Genomic DNA, 21,016 nt, shown 5'->3' with positions numbered 1-21,016 from the left:
TCAGCTATGATTTGCTTTCTTTCTAAACAGTTTCAAACATTGCCATCTTTCCTCATAGGAGAATTGCACCAGCATCCTTGACCATTTGAATTGCTCTGTTTTGTTTTACAGATTTTTTTCAGTTGTAAAGTGCATTTTCTTTAATGCACAGCAACTAGAATGGAGTGTACATACATTACACAGTTGTAACAGTTTGATGCCACTTTAAATGACATTGGTCCTTCCTGTAGCATCCTAGGATTTGTAAGCTGGTGAGGTATTTAGACTTCTCAGCTACAAAATGACTAGTTTATTGCTCTAGTCTGCTCCACTGAACTACAGTACTTCAGCAGAGAATTCCAAGTTCCTCACCAAACAGCAGATTTCTCCTATATCTGAATCCTGCCCAAACCAAATTCTTTCTATCCCAAATAGGAAAGAAATTCCTGGATTTTCATAAATTCTAATTTAAAAATGAACTGAGATTTAATTCGTATCCACTCCTAGAGCCCCTGACCACCCTACCCAGGGACTTATAGCCATGTGTGCCCATTGTTAGTGCGCTCTGGTGTATGCATCATTTAGCTATTTGGATCTTCTTATGGTTGTATTACTGTGGTTTATTATCCAGGTGTGAATATGACCTGATCCTCAACCCTGATATCAATAGTTCTCAGCATCACCAATGGTTCTACTTTGAAGTCAGTGCCATGAAAACAGCCACTCCCTACCGCTTCAACATCATCAATTGTGAGAAGCCTAACAGCCAGTTTAATTTTGGTAAGAACCCTTTGCAAAGTATGCTTGTGTATGGAAGTATCTAGCTGTCTGCATGGATAGTCCCTGATCTTAGATATGGCAGATATAGCAAGGCAGATCCAGCATGGCATACTGGTTTGAATTTTGGACTACCACTCTGGAGACAAGGCTTTGACTCTCTACTTGGCCATAAAACCCATTGGTTGACTTTGGGCAAATCACACTCTCTCAGCCTTAGGGGAAGGCAAACCTCCTCTGAACTTATCTAACCAAGAAACCCCCATGATAGGTTTTCCTTAGAGCTGCATATATCAGTAACAACTTGAAGGCACGCAACAACAAGAATACATCAAGGTGCCTGAGTCTTTTTTTCCTATCAGCATCTGAGCTCCTGCCATTTTCGCTAGTCATATATTATGCACGTGCTCTGCACTACTGGATGATAGGTTATACAGTACTAGTAGTAATGCTGGGTGGAGATAGTATCTTTTGGAAAGCTGGCTAATGAACAAATGTGAGGGAAGAGAAAAATGCAATTTGGACTTTCAAGATCAAGTCAGTGGGAATGCTTGGTACAGGATGGAAAGGAAGGGCAGTCCTGGGAACAGAAATCTTTTGGTTTAAAGATGAGTGGTGTGCGAACATGCGAAACTGTTTAAATTGCTATGTGCTTTTAATATACTCTTTAACAGGAACAGCTTCTATCCTGACAATATAGTTTATCCTGTGAACATCTTTAACTTTCTAAATAAAGTTTTCTGAACCCTCCTGAACCTTGTGTTTATGAACTGAAGACTTCCAGTACGTGACACTTTCTCACATCTCTTCCTGGTCAGCAAACTGTGAAGAGTCTTTTCCACACCATCAACCAGTTCCATATTAGTCCGTCTTCCTTTCACTTCCAGTCCACATAAGTTGTCCAGTGACCCATATTTGTTGTTATTGTTTGCCTTCAAGTCATTTCTGATATATGGCGAGCCTAAGGTGGGTTTTCTCGGACTGCAAGTGTGTGACTGAACCCAAGGCCACCCAGTGGCTTTCCATGGCAAAGCACAGAATCAAACCCTGGTCTCCGGAGTCATAGTCCAACAGTCTAACCACTATGCTGTGCTGGCAGCTTTGAAATCTACTAGGATGGATAGGTTAGCTACAGAATGACCTCTCCCTTGCATTCTTTTGCATGGAGGCAGAGAGTAAGAATAGAAGTTTGCTATTGAAAAGAGACATTTGTGAAGTTTGAATAAATAACTATTTGTGGCTAGTGGTGGATGGCACAGATGGATGGGTTATGATGGCTCTTATTGACTGGCTCGGGAACAACTGGTGAATTATTATCATGCCTATAATGTCATCTAACAGGCATTGTACTATGTAAAGTAATATGAGCAAAATCAATATACACCAGATGGAGACAGGTTTGAGGCTTCAAAGGCAATCTTCTTTTGTATTCTCTGAAGAAACAAATTCGATTGCAGTGTTCTTGCTGCCTTTCAAGTTCCCAGCAAATCCAAGTTCAAGGTGGTGCCTGATTTGCTTAATCTGAAAGTCTGAAGACCCTTCCTGAATGCGATCTTGAGACAATATGCGGACTACATAACTCTGTCATTGACATTCTCCTCCTTCCTCTCATGCATGTTTTGCCTGGTCAACAAGGTTTGGTTTCAGCTGAGATCCCCCCCCCCTTTTTCCCCCCCAGTTAATTAATAAAGGTAGTACACTATGTGGACTTTGCATTTTATCTTGCATTTATAAGAAAAATAGATGAATCTCAAATCCTTGTGTAAGGAAACTTGCACTCTAAATGACAACAGTAGGGGAAGCAATATGGGAGAGCAGAATTCTAGGTGTGACCTTCCATTTGGCTCCGGTGGTTTACAGTCTGAGGCAATGCAGTGAATTCTGGCAGTTTTCATTCATTAGAAGAAGTGGCCCTATACATAATTTACAGTTCTAGGATTTTTGATATTGAGTGATGGAAGAGGGGAGGAGAGACTGAAATTCCGGGAAGTAACCAATGTCTCTTTTGCTTCCCATTTCTGTTGCTATTGTTGTTCCTACTTTTAAGAACATTATAAGGGATGAAAAAGTGGGCATGAGTTGAAGGGTTGTGGAAGAATGCAGACAAGAGATAGAGGGTGGAATCACCTATGTTGTCTGGTTTTATAGTGTTCAGGATACTTTTCCAGTTTCCCTTTGATTTTGTGCCTGTCCTATGCTTAGAAACAGCAAATGCCAAGGGAGGGTAGACTCTGGCATGGATGAGCGGTCACAGGGGAGGCAGGTCAATTCAGGTCCTATAAATGTTGTGTAGGAGATTATTCAAGAATGAAACGAGGCATGGTGACAAGGATCTATGCCACTGTGCAATTGATATTGGGAAGCAAGCAGGCATAATGAACAAAGCCAAGAAAGGGCCATTGGGACATTTATAGCTTTCTTGCCTTGACTGTCAAGTTAAGCCATTCACACTTGGAGTCAACTATAGTGGGTACATTCCTGGGGAGAAAGTGGCCCGGTTGTCAGCAAGGAATACCTCCTTCCACAATGTCTTTTTGGGCCACCACAGCAGGGGTGGGAAATTTGTAGCTTTCCAGATGTTATTGTACTGCAACTCCAGTCATCCCTCACTAAGGTTGATGGGAATTGCCATCCAGCAATATCTGGAGAGCTGCAACTTGTCTACCTCAATCTGCTCTCTAATAAACCAAAGCATAGTGGTGTGTCTTGACCACAAGATCTGGTTCAGACCCTGATTTAGTTGCTGATGTTGCTACTACTTCTGCTACTACATCATGAAAATCATTGCTATTGTGATATAACCAAGTGTATGCATATTGTAGTGCAACATATAAAAAAGACAACTTACAATCTTGATTTTGTGGAAAAGGGGGACATGAAGAGGATGGGAGGAAAAAGGAAGCCAATGTAAGAGGAAAATGTGTGCAACCTTTTAATTCTAAAGAGGTTATTCACTCCTTGTCTATTCTCCTGGGTGGAAGAGACTGGTTCTGGAAGGGATCATGGATAGCTTTCATGTTTCTGGTGTAGAGATCTGTATGCTTGGCTGCTTCACCTCTGTCTCTCTTTTTAAGCATCAAAGGAAGTCTCTTACTTGTAATATTTGTCAGTATAGCAGCATGGGTGTCTTGCCTTCAAACTTGCTTTAACATGACAGAGTTTTCTTCATGATTCTTTGATGGAAACTCTGAAATAAGAGATGTTTTGGAATTGTAGTGCTCTTTTTTTTACACTGGAAACCATATTGTAACTGTAATTTCATTACAGATATGGGAATTCTCTGTAGGGAATGGGCTGAAAGCATGGAGGGACACAAGGAAGTGTGGACAAGGACTGTTTTGTTGTTGTTGAAAAGAATGCCTACAATGACATGCTGAAGCTATCCATAATGTGTTAAAAGTGTTATTTCTTTCATTGCCTGAAATTGTCTTAAGCAACAAAATTATTTTGTTGCATCCCCATCTCATCACGGAGAAAGACATACTGCCTTTCTTTTTCTTGTTTGAAATGCGTTTTTCTTCTGTAGGCATGCAACCGGTCATGTATTCAGTGAAGGAAGCTCTTCAGGGTAGACCTCACTGGATTCGGGTGGGCTATGACATCTGCTATTACAAGTAAGTGCACGGTTCCCTTCTTCCAAAAGGTTGCTTAGAGTTTCCTCTCTTTGCTGCTAATTGTGAAGTTACTTCATTAACTTTCAGCTATCACTTTGTTACACCCACACTTACACAACTCTTGGGGATATAAAGTGCTTTACAGACATTGTGTGCCAAAACATTATAACCATCTCACTTGGCATGGTTAACTGGAAAGGCTGTGGAAAGGACTTGAGGGCTGCCATATACTGATTCAGATTATGGGTTCATCTAGCCCAGCATTGTTGACACTGCCACTATCTTCATCTCTAATATTTCAAACAGTATTTTTTTTCTGTCTGTATCTAGAGGAGCTGGGGATGAATCAGAGATTTTCTGCATGTAAAACATGTGCTCCGCCACTGATCTGTACTACAGATGACATGGCATGGGAATGCATATCTTGAACCAGTTGTGCCTCCTATCTATTCCTCTTTTCTTTATTTGCATCTCAGATCAACTCCCTTTTCAACCACTCTCCACATGTGCATTGCTCTGTACTTTCAGTGCTGTGGGCTTCTTTTCGCTTTCTCAATCCACAGGTAGAGCCAGCTCTAGATCTGACAATTCTCCAGATTGAATTTTCACCATCATTCACCATCAATAAGAATGCCATGGAGCTAGGCACTCATGAGTGATGCAGTGTGACTTGCCCAGGGTTGCCTAGCAGGTTTTCCAGGGCTGAGAGAAGATCCAAACCCTGTATCCTGTTTTTCATTTTCATTTTCAAATTCTTTTCTTTCTTTTTCTTTTTTACTTAAAGGATTGCCACAATTGTGAAATTGCGCTAAAATAAAAAGAAACAACAATAAATGCTGACTGAAAGGCATGCTGGGAAGGGCATAGGGCAGGGAGGCAAGGCTATGGAGGCCAGCATGGAAAGGCAGATCCCGGGACAAAAGTAATGCCATAGTGATTTGAAAGAACTGTGTGAAAATGACTGTCCCTAACCTGATATGTTTGTGTTTTCTAGACTAACACAGTTGTTATGTCTTAGAAGTCTGGTGTGATAAAGTCCGAACACTCAAACCATTGCACCACACTGGCCTTTAACACTTCATTACACCCACACTCACATAATTCTTGGGCTTATAATGTGCATTACGGCTGTTGTCTAGGGATTGATTTGAGTTCCTCATCCCTAGGAAAAGTTACACCTTGGTTGTCCGATATTTTGAGAAAAACAGGACTCTTTACCTTTTTGCCCCTAGTATTCCCAAGCCATTTGCAGCCACAGCCTTTTGCTTGTGGGAAAAGCACAACAACAGCCCACTCTTATAAGCAAAGCATTCTTTGTTGTTTGATTCCTTGTGAAATGAAGTGCTCAGTCAGTCTCTCCATGGGCCTTCTTATGAACTTGGACTTAGCAGGGGACATCCACTGCACTACAATGGTAGCCTATTCAGCCGGCTAGAACGGTGTGTGCATGTCTTATCCTTACATGGCTCTCTTACTTCTGTGTTCTCTCTGAATGGCTTTCTGAGTGCTGGCAGAGTTAAGCGCAAGCAGATGTAAGAGATGCAAAGCTTGTATAGGCTGATTACAGTCATAATGGCCCCTAATGTCATTAAGAAGGCCGTTATTGTGTGGTGATTAAATAGCAGCTGACTGGCGCGATTAAACTGTAAAAGTACAATTAAGTTCTTAATCATAATCTGGAAAGGGATAGGCTGCAGATGATAGGATAGGGCTGGGTTATTATCTCCCCCATCCACTCCCAGAACATGAAATGCACTGGATATTATGTTGGATTTTTTCTGAACAGATAGTTTGATCTTCTCTTGTCATCTGATTTTTCTAGCCATTTGTAAATCTGGATAGGATCACAGTTACCCTCGAAGACTGCCAGTCCCTTCTAATCCCTCTAATCTTTTCATTCCTTCCAGGTTCACACCTTAACACTTCTTTGTATTGCCTCCATGTTCAGTGTTCAGGCTTTGAGTGCTGTTGTTTATGTAGCCAAAACACCTCCAACACACAAACTGTGTTTTGAGAGGCTTGGTTGGGACCCCATGATTTTCAGAAATGCTTTTTTTAAAAAGGAAAAATAATGACGCCTAAAGAAAGAGCCACCAGGAGCTCATTGAGAAGAGAGTATGCCCAGTGATCACAGAATGTTGCATCAGATGCTAAGAAGAATAAATATTCCTTACCATTAACCCATTTCCCTCCCGCAATGGGATTTCCTCAGAGATAGTCCAACATTTGGTGCACATATAGAAATTAGGGAAAGCTTGTTTTCTGCTGCCCCAGAGCTAGAACAGGTTGGATCAAATTGCAAGAAAAGAGATTCCACCAAAAAATTTAGGGAGAACGTTTTTACTCTAAGAACTGTTCAACAGTTGAACAGACAACTTTGGTGAGTGGTGGACTCTCCTTCTTTGGAGGTCTTTAAACAAAGATTGGATTGGCATTTTTCAGGAGCGTGGCAATTCTGTATTCCTACATGGCAAGGAGTTGGATTAGATGGTCCTTGAAGTCACTTGCAATCCCCAAGAGTCTACGATTCTAGGACCCAACATCTGTATAACCAAAAAACAGCCAAGCTTGTCTTCTGTTATAGAAGACAGTTAAGTTCAGAATAGCACAAAGTGTGTGGCTCAGAAGGAGCATGTCTAAGAATACTGTGGCTCTGAACATCTGGGCAGCTGTGGGGCTCAGAACCTTCAGCTTTATATAGTACGGAATAGGGATAATGGATGCCCTCCTCTGTCCCTAGGTACTTTGGTCTTCTAAGGAGGGCCCTTAATTATCTAATTAATGTATGACACAGCTCCATTTCTCTTCTTGCATACTGGTTGCGCCCAGCCAAGGAAAGCCTTGTGAATGTGCATAAAACACTAAGTCTGATTTCCATTCCCATCTGTCTTCCTCTGAGCAGGGAGACAGGGACGGCTCACTCATGAAGACAGATGTGGCAGCCCCCAGCTCTGCTCACATGTCGTCTTCCTTCCTCTCCTCACAAGAGATTTTTACATTATTGAGATGATTAGAAATGCTTCTGTCGAAAGGGGTCTCGTGGATGCCATTCCTCTGCTTTATTGCCTGCCTGCAAAGCGATGGTTATACACTTGCATTAAGGAGGGGAGTGGGGGGAGGATCAGGAACAACAGCAACAACAGAAAGAGACGTCATGACAGCCGTGATCAAATGAGCTCATTCGCCCCTTGCTGTCTTGGCGAACATTTTACGGTTATAACATGCCGCGCAATAATGTTCCTTTCCTGCTGATTATTTAAGGGAAAACTGTGGCAACTCCCAGGGCTCCCAAACGACATATCAGCGCATTGTGTTCCACGGTTCATTTCCAGTTCATTCTCAAACCCCACCTGGCTCAAAGGCTAGGTGGCTCAAGGGCTTGGTAATTGGATGCTGAACTTTTCCTTTCTAGGTCAGTAGTTGAAATTCTGCCCAGATCACTACAAAAATCATCATTTCCCTTCCTTGCCTCCTTCTTCTTCTTTTTTTTTTTTTTTGCCTGCTGGTGTCCTTTGGTCACACAAAAGAGCAAAAACAAGGAAGTTTGGAAAATGCCGTCCCTTGGGGGAAAATGTGCTTGTGGTCTTATTAGAAAACATTGCAAACTGTCATCCTTTCCCCTAGCTTCCCCCTTAGTTTTCCAGGAGATGGGAATGGCATTTTAAAATGGAATTTGCTGCAGAGGCTGTATTTTGCTCTCTCATTCTACCAAGGACTTTGAGATATTTAATTGTCCTTTGTCTCTTGCTCAAAAGACTGCAACATAATTGTTCCTTGCAAATCTAAAGCAAAAGGGGTCTTCTGAGATCTCAAGGCTCAGCTCTAGAAGAATTGCCCCATTATGCTGATCCCTGTCAAAAATCTTTCCCATGAAGGAGAGATGAAGGGATATCCTTTTGAGCTTTAATTTTGAAGGGAGAGGTCAAATGTGATTTCAGCAGCCCAGGTTCCTGCCCTCCAGTGCAAATAAATATTCACCTTTTAAGAAAACCGTTATCATTCCTATTTCAAGTATTTCCAGCAAGGTAGCCTTGGTAATCTGTTGTAGCAAAATCGACAAAGAGGACCGTGGCAACTTAAAGTCTGCCGCTTTTTAATTTGGCTTTTAAAAAGCTTTTGTTTACTCCGGCCCAGTGCATCTTGCTCATTCCATGCATCTGTCGAAATGAGTGGCGACCCACAAAAGATTATGCAAAATGAAAGAAACCCCTGGGAGTACATGCTGCTGATGGGCTTGCCGAGTTCCCATCCCTCATGGAAAGGAAGCAACAGCCAGAAAATATAAGAACAAAGAGTCCTTTAGCAACTCACATTGCTCTTCTTTCATGCTTTTTTTTTTAAAGGAACATTTTCCATCCGGCTGAATGAAAATGGCTGTAAAAAGTGAGAAGTGTTTTGTAAATCACTTTTTGGGGAGGGGGTCGGATATGTTCCATCGATTCATCTAGTGGTGGTGGCTGAGAGAGGAACACTTGTGGGTCTGCATGCCCATAAATCCTCCCTCAGTCCCTTGAAATTTTGCCTCTTTTCACCAAACTCCTCTCCTGAAGTCTAACATATTGAATCTGAGGTTCACAGCTGAAAAGGTTTGCCTTGGTGTCATTAATTCCAATGCTACAGTTTCTTTGTCCTAAATGTGACATATGACATGACATTTCTGTGCTTTTGACCTCTTCCATCACTCCAGTCCAGTTGTTGTTAATGTAAGGTGCCTTCAAGTCATTTCCGACTTACGGTGACCCTATAGCAAACCTAACACAGGGGTTCCTTGGCAAGTTTCTTTGAGATGAGTGTGCCATTGACATCCTCTGAGGTTGAGAGAGTGCGACTTGACTAAAGTCACCCAGTGGTTTTTTACATAGCCGAGCCAGGATTCGAACCTTAGTCTCCAGAGTTGTTATCCAGTGCTCAAATCACTACACCAGTCCAGTACTAGGGATTGCGTGGTGGTGGTGGTGATGCTGTTCATCATGGCCATCACTCTGTGAAAAGTGGATCGTGATAGAGATAGTCTTTGCCTTCTTGTCTACCTAATTTGTCTAGAGAGGGTAGATATGAAGAAGATTTCAATAACATTTGTAGAGCACTTTGAACATGAAAAACAATGGGCCCAGTAAGTGATGATAATAGCAACAATAATAATTATGATTATTATTAATTAACTGGTGCTGCCAGCAGTGCTTGAAGCAGTGCAGAACGTTTGAAGGAGAAATCATTAGCTTTAGGGCCTGCCTATTATAAAGTGACTCAAAAGCACAGTGAATTGAGTCTGCATGTTAATAGCCCCAGTATTCAGATTAATGTGTGCTTTCCAAGTGGTGTGTGACTTTCTCTTTTTTTTCTTCTTCTTTTGGCCTTGTAAAATAAACTGCTCAGGGAAAATGTTAGGGAGGATAGTGAGCTTAAGAAATTCAGTGGGTCTTATTTGCAATCATAGGATCAGGGTGTTGTGGGATCCTGGCCACTGATAATGCAAGACCCAAGTGCTCTTTACATGGACCAGAATGATCTGGGAGTATATTATATATATTATCTGGAAGAATATACTGATGATGGGCATCCAAAATTGCCAGTGGTAATGGGACCAATGCAGCGTGGTGCTCTGACCTTCCAGAATATTCCCATACCTGACATAATGTGTAGTTTGGTCCCACTGATTCCAGAGTAACAGCAACATTATAAATATATATGTGTGCACAGTTCAGTAGGACTCCCTTGGTACAGACATTTACTTTGGAATAAGACCCGTATAATTTAATGGGCTGCCTAAATATACACCAAAGGGACCAGATTCCATATGATCTTGGAAGCTAAGCCAGGCCAGACCTGGTTAGTGTTTGGATGGGAGATCCCCAATGAATACTAGGAGCTACAGATATTTTAGAGGAAGAAACTGGCAAAACCACCTCTGGGTATTGCTTTCCTAAGAAAGCCCTATGAAATCCATACTGTGGCCATATGCTGACTATGTGTCAAAGCCCAAATAGTTTTCTTGGAAGGTAACTATGTGTCAATGCCCAACTTAAAAGACAATACATTTGAGTAGGCATCAAACATGAAGTGGTGGTGCCAGACAGCTTATAAGGAATGCAAGTCAAGGTAGCCAGAACCATTGCTATGAGGAAAGCCAAAAATCTGCAGCAAACAGTGAATTATTTAGATGTAGGTTAGGGGGAGGAATCCCCAAATCAGATGTCAGTGTTATGATGAGACTTGAGTTCTGATTTGGGGTTTTGGTCCTGCGTCATGTCAAGAGGACACAAAGATCCTGGGGGTGGGGGGAATAATTTTGGCTATATAGACAAGCCCTACATTTGTGATATAATTTTGGGATTTGCAGATTGTGAGATATTTAGCCTTCTTTGTCAGAGAGCTCTGGTGCCATAACAAACTACAATTCCCAGGACGAGAGAGCACTAAGCCATGGCAGTTAAAGCGGTGTCAAACTGCACTATTTCTGCAGTGCAGATGCAGACTCAGTCCTACAGCGGGATTTCCTCAGAGATCGAGGACTCAGCTATTAGACTTGGGTTTGCCTTGCAGTGACCTATCACAAAGCAAAGCACACTAAATGGAAGCTAAATTGCTCAAGAAAAATCAAGTGCTTTGACATACAGACATACTTTATTGTGTATATTTGACCTCTAGTTCCTGGTTCCCTGCCCCATTATGTTTTGGGGACATTTCTAGGAAAATGCAAAGTGATATGTCTATCGCCACTGTGCCTAAAGGCCAGCACTTCTGGGACTTGAAACAAGACTTGCAGATTAACAAGTATGAGTTTCAAAAGACACCTTTTGTGCAGCGGAGGCACATTTCCATTCATTTCTTTCCTATGAAGAAATAAATTGCTCAATTTCTCTTTCAAAAGAAGCAATGATCAGTCCATAGGTTTTTGGCAAGAATAATTAACTCGAGGCTTTACTCCCCCAAATAAGACTGCACCACCAGGGAAATAAACAGTTTGTGTACATTTCAGCAGATGAAATTGCATCCTTTGGTCTCTCCCTATATTTGCATTTTAATACAGTAGCGATGATGATATTTGTTAAAAACTGGGGTGGGTGGGTGAGAAGGGGGACATCGCATGGTCCTTCAGAACAGGGCAGTTCAGCAACAGCATAATTGGTGTTAGGTGGGGAAAATTATTATCTGGGATGTACTTTGTGGATGCAATTTCCTGAGATATAGTCTCCCTGAAATGCGCGAATTAGCTCTTCATCTCAGCCGAGGGGAAATCTTTCACCATGATCCTTGAAGCTGATTCTTTAAAAATAATAAATAAGTACATAAAAAGATTGCAAAGGACCAGATGGGGATGCTGAAGGAAAATTGAAGCTTAAGATTGATATGTTCCTGGCGAGTGTATATAAATGGAAGCAAAACCATTGCTGGACAGAGTCGGCGAAGGAAACAGGAACATGCAAAGCCAGTCTGCAAGAGCCACTCCACTTTTCTTCAGCTGAAATATTTGAAATGTGTGTTCTCCAGATCTCCACCTGAATAACTGCAGACTTGAGAGGAGGCTACCATACCGGCCATCAGTGCCCATCCTAGGCATGATAGTGATGGTTCCCAAACATAAGTCCTCTAGGTTTTTGGACTTCAACTACCAGAATTCTTGACTGTTGGCCAAGTTGGTTGGGGCTTCTAGGAAGTCCAAAACACCTGGAGGACCAAAGTTTGTGAACCACTGGTTAGTCTGAAAGGCCATGTGTTATGGTCAACTCTTGACCATATTCTAGAGTAACTGATCTAGTGAATCAGTTACTCTACCGAAGGAACTTTGCTATGGCCCACTCAGACCTGGTGCCAATTCTGGCCAGAAGGCATCATTAAGCAGAGAACCACAATGTTGAAGGCATTGTGGAGAAAAACACAATGACATCCACTGGCTGAATTTTAAGCCATTCAAGACCAGGAGCAATGAGGTCAGGAAGGGAGCAGCATAGTGGATTCTGTCAATTCCCTGCAGATCCTGGGTACCAAGGTTATTTTTCAAATACACACACATACCCTGGTGTTACATTTACTCCCTAGAACAGGGCAGCCAAAATCTTTGGCCCTCCAAATTGTTGGACTTTGACTGACAATATGGGATTATGAGAACTGTAATACATCTGAAGGGACAATGGTTCTCCATTCCTTCCTTAGAAAAGCACACATTTTTGGTTATCACAGAGAATACAAAGTCGCATCCATGGAATTTTGATTAGCACAGCATGTCATGCAGTGGTGTGAAAAGCTGAACTTGCTGAAATCCTTTCTTCTCTCTTTTCTGAAGTAATTCAGTTGCCTTTTCATCTGGTCACCCTAATAGAAAACTAACAAGAACAAATGCTTTCCCCCTTACAATGTTCGCCACGTCTCCACGCTCTGTTGACCTGTATTTCATCTGAGCGAACAAAGGAAATTATTTGTATGTCCATGTTTGACCGTCTCCAAATAGCTCCAAGACCATGGCAACTGAAAATCCATATGCTTAGCACCTTGTACCTCATGGCTACTTGATTTCAAAAATGGATTAATCAATTTTAGTTAATTAAGTGTTCAGTTGTAAGGTGGCTGATGGCCCTAACTAGCTAAGAGGAAACTGATGTTGGGAAAGGGATGTTTTTCTAGAGGACCATTGAACTTCTCAGTGTCCCTAGGGCAGCTCCACATGGGCCAAAGGCACAAAGGAGAGAAAAAGCACCTGGGTAGGATAGAGAAATGGTACTTTGGTGGATAAGAATGAACGTTTAATTTCATGGGAGATAAGAAAGCATAATGGTAGATGATAAATGAGAGGAGATTACTTGGGTGATTGGCATAAGAGAAAACATACTTAGGTGGAGATGAAGAAAATCAGGGTGTCACTAAGGTAGTGAAGCATTTTATAAGCTGGGGACATCTGCTTGTCATGAATGCATTCAAGAACAGACTTTGGAACTGATATTAAATGTTTAAATACATACCAAAACCCTGGTTGCATCTATTCTTAGACTGTTAGCATATGGCCAGCTTATATGATAATGGTTAAAAGGTAGTTTAGAAAAGTAATGGTTAAAAGGTAGTTTAGAAAGCTACACTTATTTACTCAATTGCAATTGGTTTGAATTTAGATTCTGCTGAACTGAAAATAATTAATCACCACTGCCTTCATGTTTTGGATCTGAATGAAGACACAAAAACCAAATAATACTGTATCTCCTCATTTATGCTCCTTTCTCCCTCTTCTTCCAGAAACCATTACCAAAATTGTGCAGCGGCAGGAGTTCCCCGTGGGAAATGGTGCTACACGCTCACCTTCAACATTGTTTTTCCTCACAAAGAAGACGTCTGCTACTTGGCTTACCATTACCCTTACACCTATTCTGCTATGATGGTAAACATATTTTCCTGATGACATTCTGGAAAGGTTTGGAATGAATGCAATCACAGTTTTGTGTTAAGTAAATTTTAGGTGACTATTAATATTCCCATTCATGCTCAAGTTGTTGGAATGTGTGAGGATGAAGGCTCATAAAGAAATGTTAAGGAAGCAGTATGACTTGGTTCTCTGAAGATGCCAGCCACAGATGTTGGTGAAACATCAGGAATAAACTCTTCTAGATCATGGCCACATAGCCTGAAAAACCCACAAAAACGATGGATGCTGACCATGAAAGCCTTCGACTTCACAGTGTCAATTGACTTCCCACAATGATGTCCTATACTCTCTGACTTCCTTGGTGTGGCAGCGACAGTCCCAGTTAATCTTGTGTCATCCCACTTTTTCAGCTGCCTTTAAAATATCCCCATTTCTCTTTCCTCCTCCCATTTTCTCCCTTTATCCTCCTGACCTCACATCAGGATTCAGGACCCATAACATCCAGCAGAATTAAGGAGGACATGACTTTTATTGTATGATTACTTTGGGCCCTTCACACTACAGAGTTATACCAATTTTAGTCCATTTTAACTGCCATGGTTCCATTGTATGAAATCTTGGGATTGCCAAGTTAGGGACAGGCATTTTAAAATCTGTTCAACAGTGGAATAGACTACCACAGAGGTTAGTGGATTCTCTGTCTCCAGATGTCTTTAAACACTAGTTAGATAGGCTTCTTTTAGGAGCGGTGTGTATTTTTGAATGACAGACCTTTGTGGTCCCTTATAACTCTAAGAATCTAAGATCTGTCAAAAGTCTTTCTTCTATTCAATGGACACTTGAACTATCATCATTGCTGTCCAGTAGCCTTCATTTGTTAGAATGTGAGAGATGTGTGTTTATATTACTGCTTACACAGCAGTTCCCCCATAATTATATTTGGTTATTTAATACATGATGACAATGGGAGGGGAGTCAAGTCAATGGACAAAGATGAAAAATGCCTCTTTCTGCATTAATTGTTGGACTTTGACTGGCAATAAGGGATTATGAGAACTGTAATGCATCAGAAGGGACAATGGTTCTCCATTCCTTCCTTTGGTTATCACAGAGAATACAAAGTAGCATCCATGGAAGCATCATCATGCAGTGATCCCTCTGGGATTTGGTTCTGTGATGATGACATGGAGGGAAATGAAGTTAATTGCAAGAGTAAGAATAACTGGGATCCCCATAAGTGAATTTTATTTGCAAGCACTGCTGAAAGAAAGGATGATGTTATTGGTGGTAGAATAGTTTTGTGACACACTAAACATTTTCCTGAAACAGGCTGTGGTTTCAGCTGTATGCGACACTATGTTAAAAAGGAACTGGAAGTCTCTCCTGTGTTACTGAGGTATGAAGAGGTACTCAAGCTTGATGCTGGCCAAATCATGATTGTAATGGGCAGCTTTTACGTGGCGATTTTGGCCTGCTCAGCTCAAATAATTCTCCTGGAGTGAATACTTTTTTTGTCTTAGGAAAACAAGTCCATTTTTGCTGATGAGATGTTGAACAAAAATCCAGCTCATGGACATATATTGTTAGGTTTTATTTTCTAGCATATGTCCATGCAAAATATGTGGGTCTCCCCTCCCTCTGCTCCTTTCCTTCAGACCAGTAATGAATTCAAAGTGATTTAGCAACCCAAGGGCTCAATTACCTGTACAATGCATCTGAAAAGATGATAAAATCCCATATGGAAACAGTGACTTGGAAACACTGATCACAATCTAATGCACATTTAATAACTGCCGGCACATTTGCAGCACAGCTATGCACACGGAGAGGAGACCACACAAAGGGGCAGAATTCAATATCACCATTACTTTGAGTAATGAATAGATGCAGTTACTTCAAGATTGTAAATAAAAATAGTTAGTGACAGGTTCTTGGGGTACGTTTGCCTGTAGTAGCAAAGCGGAGTCTAGATTTTGCCAGCTCTTGATTAAAAAATAATAATGGCAGTTGGACAGGACCAGAAGGCAGACTTGTAAGAAGTCTGTGAAAGGTGATGTTTGGTAGGGACAGATGGAATAGCTGAATTCTCTTTCTCTCTCTTTCTCTTGTTGGCTAGTGCTAGCAGTAAAACTTGGAAATGTTACTTTGAGCAACTTTTGTATTGCTGCTTACCAGGCTGACTGGTGGATCTGAGGGCTGTCATTTTAAAAAAGGAACCTTTTCAAGCTCTGGTCAGCATATATAACCAAGCAAACCCATGCTATGGTTTCTGTGCAGAATGAAGGTGCTGAAGTGGGTATCAGATCAAACCACATTCAGTGGTATAAACTCTGCTACCACCTACTTCACTACCCCTTGGATAAAAGTGCTTGCTGTGCTGCAAGGATTTTGTCTGGCTTGAAAAAGCATGTGGAATGATGCCCTAGAGCTGGTTGGGCTTGGTACTTTGTGGCTCCTTATCATTCATAGGTGAATCTTTCAGTTTTTCAAGTAGTAGTACCACTCTACTCTGCTTTGGTCATGCTACCAGTATTCCTTATAGCAAGATAACGCATGTATCTCAAGGACCATAAGCCTTATAAGTATGAAAGATGTTCATTCTAAGATGAAAGAGAATTTACCTAGACTGTGAAATGTCCAGGAAAGATAATGTGCCTAGGCAGGAAAAGTCTGGAAAAGTCTATGTGATATGTGACAAGCTCTGTGCATTTAGATAAGGTAGTTCTTCTATGTAATAAATATATAAAAGAGATAAAGCCTCATTTTTATTCTCCTCTTGTATCAATTTCCTGAAAATCTCAAATTTAAGAAATTCTGCAACTTTAGGAAATAATTTATGGGAGGAGAGAACATGACAAAATATCTGTGCATGCCACCAAGTAAAGGCTGGGAAGGGTTGCAGGTTTTAAAATGGCCTTAGGAGAGCACTCTTTCTCCACTCCTGATGTAGCGCTAGGAAAGGAATTCTGAAACCCTAAAGAAGCATTGACATTTCTGACTTGGACCTATGGTTTGATTCTGTATAATTTGGTTTGATTCTGTTTGATTCTATGTTCATATCTGGGACTCTTTTAATGTGTTCTTATTCTTTTTTTTATGCTTTTGTTTTTTGCAGTCTCATCTTGACATCCTGGAGAAAACCACAAACTCCAAGAAAATCTTCTTCCGGAGGCAAACTCTTTGCCAAACTCTAGGAGGAAACCCTTGCCCTGTGCTCACCATCACTGCCATGCCTGAGTCTGAAAGCACAGATGATCTGGAGCGGTTCCGTAAGTTGCTAATGTGTTTAGGCCTTGTCCATTTTATCGTTTTTGTTTCTGCACTCTATTTGGATGCTCCAGTTGTCATATTCTTCAATTGTCCCAATTTGGCAGGGATTGGTCTTCTGTTGACCCACCTTTTCAGAAACTTGAAAAATCTCTCCTCCTCCTCCTACTTTATCCCTTCGTCCTCACTTTGCTGTAGACTGCGTTCAAAGTACAAAATGAGTTTTTACTCATTTAACTCAGTGGGAGGAGAGGAGATGGTGGCACAGTTTTACCTTTCCCAGTAGGCTCAGACAAAAGCAAAATGCTGTAACCTCTTCTGCCTTTTTGTGCTATTCCTTTTTAATAATTTTGGCCATTTTGACCACACTCTAATGTTGCTTGGCCATGTGTGTATCTGTTTTCATCTGTGGAATTTCTCCTGGAGTAAGACCCAAAGTGGCTCACAAAAAGCAGCATATATAATAATATATACAGCAGGGCGGTGGTTGTTATTTAAAAGTATTTATCCCCTGTATGCCCTGGTTCAAAAGCAGGGTTGAGTTGCAAGTACCCAGTCATTTGCACTGCTGTGTAAAAACCCTTCCCAGGATTATCATTTTGCAATTCCTTTCCAAGACTGCCATGTTGTCAACATCCTTCTTGAAAGATTTGCCCATTTGTACCTGTAGAACTCTTGACAGAAGAAGGAGCTTAGTTTATCTCAAAAGTCTTCTTTTTTTATTTTTGAAGGGAAAAAGAGCACACTAGGTCCATATAGGATGCTTTCTTAAGGAACCGAAATATATCGAGCAGTACCTGCTTGTTGGTTTGGATGCCATTCAAACATAGGGCATGCTTCAGGAATTATAATAACAGTGCTCTTGTAAGGATGCAATTCAGTTGATTTTCTAGGTGAATTGGCAGAAAGAGACCATGCCATGTTGTGTGCTACAAGCCTGCCTCTGGGCAAGACTAAATAATCATGTACATTTTTCTTTCATTTAAGCAGCTTGGCTAATTATAGCTTTTGAGAGATGCACTGCATTTCATTCTCCCTGCTCTCTTTCTCTCTTTCCCTCCTCTTCTACGGCTTTGAGCAACAACTATACTTCCTTCCCCGACTTAGTTTTGATTAATCATCCATCTATGGGGTAAAGAAGGCTATATCTGGGACCCCTTTGTAACTATTTATGAACATATATACTTCTTTTGTGAGTTGTACCCCAGCAAAAATCTTCATAATTTTAAGCAGAGGTTTCAGGAGTGCTTTACTTGTGTCTTCTTGCATGACAGGATGTTGGACTAGATTACTCTTGCAGCCCTTTCCAACTCTAAGATTCTATGATTCTATAAAATCCTGTTCAGCATTTTGGCCAGGATCTGGCTGCAGAATAAGGAATAGTGGAGAGCTTGGGTAGTCAGGAGCTACTTGGAAGTTTGACCTTTTTTTTTGTATGTCTGGGGGTTTGGTACCAGTCCGAGGCAGAATTACACCCTCAAATGACATAGGGACTTGGGAGATGTTTCAGTGAACCGGTGGGCAGCTTGGGAACACTTCATGTTAATTGCCTTCTGAAACAGCATCTTCATCTAGTATAGCTAGGCAAACATGCCCTGAAAGGCAGCAGTGTAAAGGGATGAAGCAGGAGCTAGATCAGTAGGGAACCAGTGTTAATGGATTTCTCAGCCTAGGACAGCAGTTTTGCAAAGCCAACAGGGACACATAGGTTCCCTGGATAGGTTCATATTATCTCCCTTGGGCTGGTGTGGTGAAGTATGCCTACCAGCCATTATCAAGATGGTGCTGTGGAGCAGTCAGCATGAAATCATTGATTTCCTCTGCTTCTGAGTTGCCCTTGTAGTGCAGAAGGCAAGGCACGTGTGTCCTACCAATGAGATCCCACTGATGCTTTACAGGTGTTGCAGTGATTTACAATTTATGTCACAGGGCTCCTGGAGTGTGCTGTATTCCTCCTTGGCTTCTACAATAATTGCTTATTACTTATCAGTAATAGAACATGGGAACGTGAGGAGTAAGAAGCCACCCCAGTGTTCATTTTATATGCACAGACCTATTGAGACCTGCATGCTTTATACCTCCCAACACCCGGTCCTTTTCTCATTCTAGAGATATGGATCGGCTATTCAAGCTACATGAACCTGATTATTAAAATGTCATTCTGTCTTCACACAATAGAGTGCCATCACAGAATTCATTGTATCCCAAATATTTCTGTATACTGTTTCAAGTGTGCTGAATTTTCAAGGGTCTTAAGGTGGATGGTTTAGTCCCTTACATCTCATTTCAGTGCCATGGTCCCCCCCCCCCCCACCTTGCATATCAACACTGTGTGGCTATTTGGGAATCGGCAATCTAAATGCAATTTTGCCTTTTGCATTATCAACCAAAATAAAGTTTCTGCCCATGGCTAGTCTGCTGCAACAAACATAACACTGTATTTTGCATGATGTTTGAGCCGCATCTTATAGATTAGAAACTGCACCAATGGGAGAAATTAAACTGTCACAGAGTCAGGCACTTAATGCCCAAGCTAAGTAAAGACACTGAAGTGGTAACTGTGTTTGCCTGTTAGGTCTGATGGGGGAAAAACCTGAGCCTGAAGGACAAAATTTATTTTATGGGAACACTTTTGGCAGTGACAAATATACTCCCAACAGTTTTGTGTGCAGTTCTTAGCGCATGTTGCAAACCCCCAACATTTGCATTCTAATTTATATAGCTTTTCCTTGCCCTCCCTTGTCTCATTACCAGTCTATTCTAACCCCCGCCTGCAAGGATGTCAGGTCACAGGGAAAGTAGTGGACCTGCCATGGGAAGGGCTGAGAATGGGGCTCTGTATGGAGAAGATACAATGGTGGAGCAGCTAACTGTGAGGTACCATGTTTGCTTGAGGGAGAGAGGGGCAGAGAGAGATAATGTTTCTAACCTTCTTCAGGCGTTCTGAGGTATGTCAGAGTGTTAAAACCTTTGTTGTTGTTAACTGCCCACAACCTCAACTCATTGTGACCCTGTGGAAGAGATATCTCCAAGATGTCTCCATTGCTCTAGTCGGGTACTGTAGATTGAGTCCTGTGGCCTCCCTGACTGAGTCTATCATCTGATGTGGGATCTCCCTCTCTTTCTGCTATTACCCATTGATAAGGAACATTTAATATACACTATGGTGTTTCTAGCATGAAGGTGGATGCAGAGCAAGGTGGAGCATGAAACTTGGAGCCACAAAGATTGGGGTGGATGTTAACTAAGTACAGAAACAGACCACTTGGAAAGTCTTTGTAAGTTGCATTCACAAATCAGTTAATTCTTGCAAACTGTAGCAAGCTGCTGCTCCACTAGTAGAATGAGAGAGTTTCTCTGAGCCCTTTCCTGTTGCCTGGAGCTGAGCCCACCAAATCTGGAAGATGTGCACCTTTGTCTCTTGCCTGGGGATGATCCATGAAAGCCGCCTCTTAATCTGAGGCTCTTGTTTGATCCGTATTTTTTAAAACGAAAGAAGGGACTGTTCCCTTTAACTAAATGCTCTTTTGCTCCACCCCATGCAATTAAGACTAGCAAGGAAGAGCTGAGAATATAGAACAGCAAGGAAAGGCCACTTTCGCTATGTGTTGCAAACTAATGATTGTGAGGAAAAATGTACACAGTTTAATTAAGCACATTGATTAAATCAATACGTTTCAAACAGCTTAGTGCTCCAATCAGCTTAATCTCATTAAATGTAATTCGGGCCTCGATAATTGATTAATAATGCATTATGGTTTATGAATTATTGACTCCCAAGTTATTATAACTGTGCCTGCTCCCTGCATGACAGATGCTGCTGCATGTTAATTATGAAGAGCTCATGCTCTCTCCCACATGTCTTTTCAATAGCTTTTTTCAGAGGAAGAGATGACGTACCTGATAGCAAAATGGGAACTTAATTAGATTATGGCCTTGTCAGAGTTGTCTTGCCCTGGAGGCACATGGTGCTGCTTAGTTTGGGCTCACAAGCAGAGGAATAAGGGAGTATATACATTATTTATAC

General features: G+C 41.5%; 1 protein-coding gene across 1 annotated transcript in view; it reads left to right on the top strand.

Annotated features, from left to right (window-relative positions):
- AGBL1 (AGBL carboxypeptidase 1) overlaps positions 1-21,016 on the top strand; it is a 310,343-nt gene that overhangs the window by 67,875 nt on the left and 221,452 nt on the right. Inside the window, exons 14-17 of the mRNA XM_089538005.1 lie at positions 611-759; positions 4,283-4,370; positions 13,596-13,737; positions 16,838-16,991. Coding sequence (XP_089394131.1) covers positions 611-759; positions 4,283-4,370; positions 13,596-13,737; positions 16,838-16,991 — 533 coding nt within the window. The remainder of the gene's footprint in view (positions 1-610; positions 760-4,282; positions 4,371-13,595; positions 13,738-16,837; positions 16,992-21,016) is intronic.

The sequence above is a fragment of the Sceloporus occidentalis genome, unplaced genomic scaffold (genome assembly GCF_023333645.1).
Source record: "Sceloporus occidentalis isolate IW3139 unplaced genomic scaffold, rSceOcc1.0.p SCAF_9, whole genome shotgun sequence".
NCBI lineage: Eukaryota > Metazoa > Chordata > Lepidosauria > Squamata > Phrynosomatidae > Sceloporus > Sceloporus occidentalis.
The sequence above is the reverse complement of the archived record's forward strand: the minus strand, read 5'-3'. Positions and strand labels throughout refer to the sequence as shown.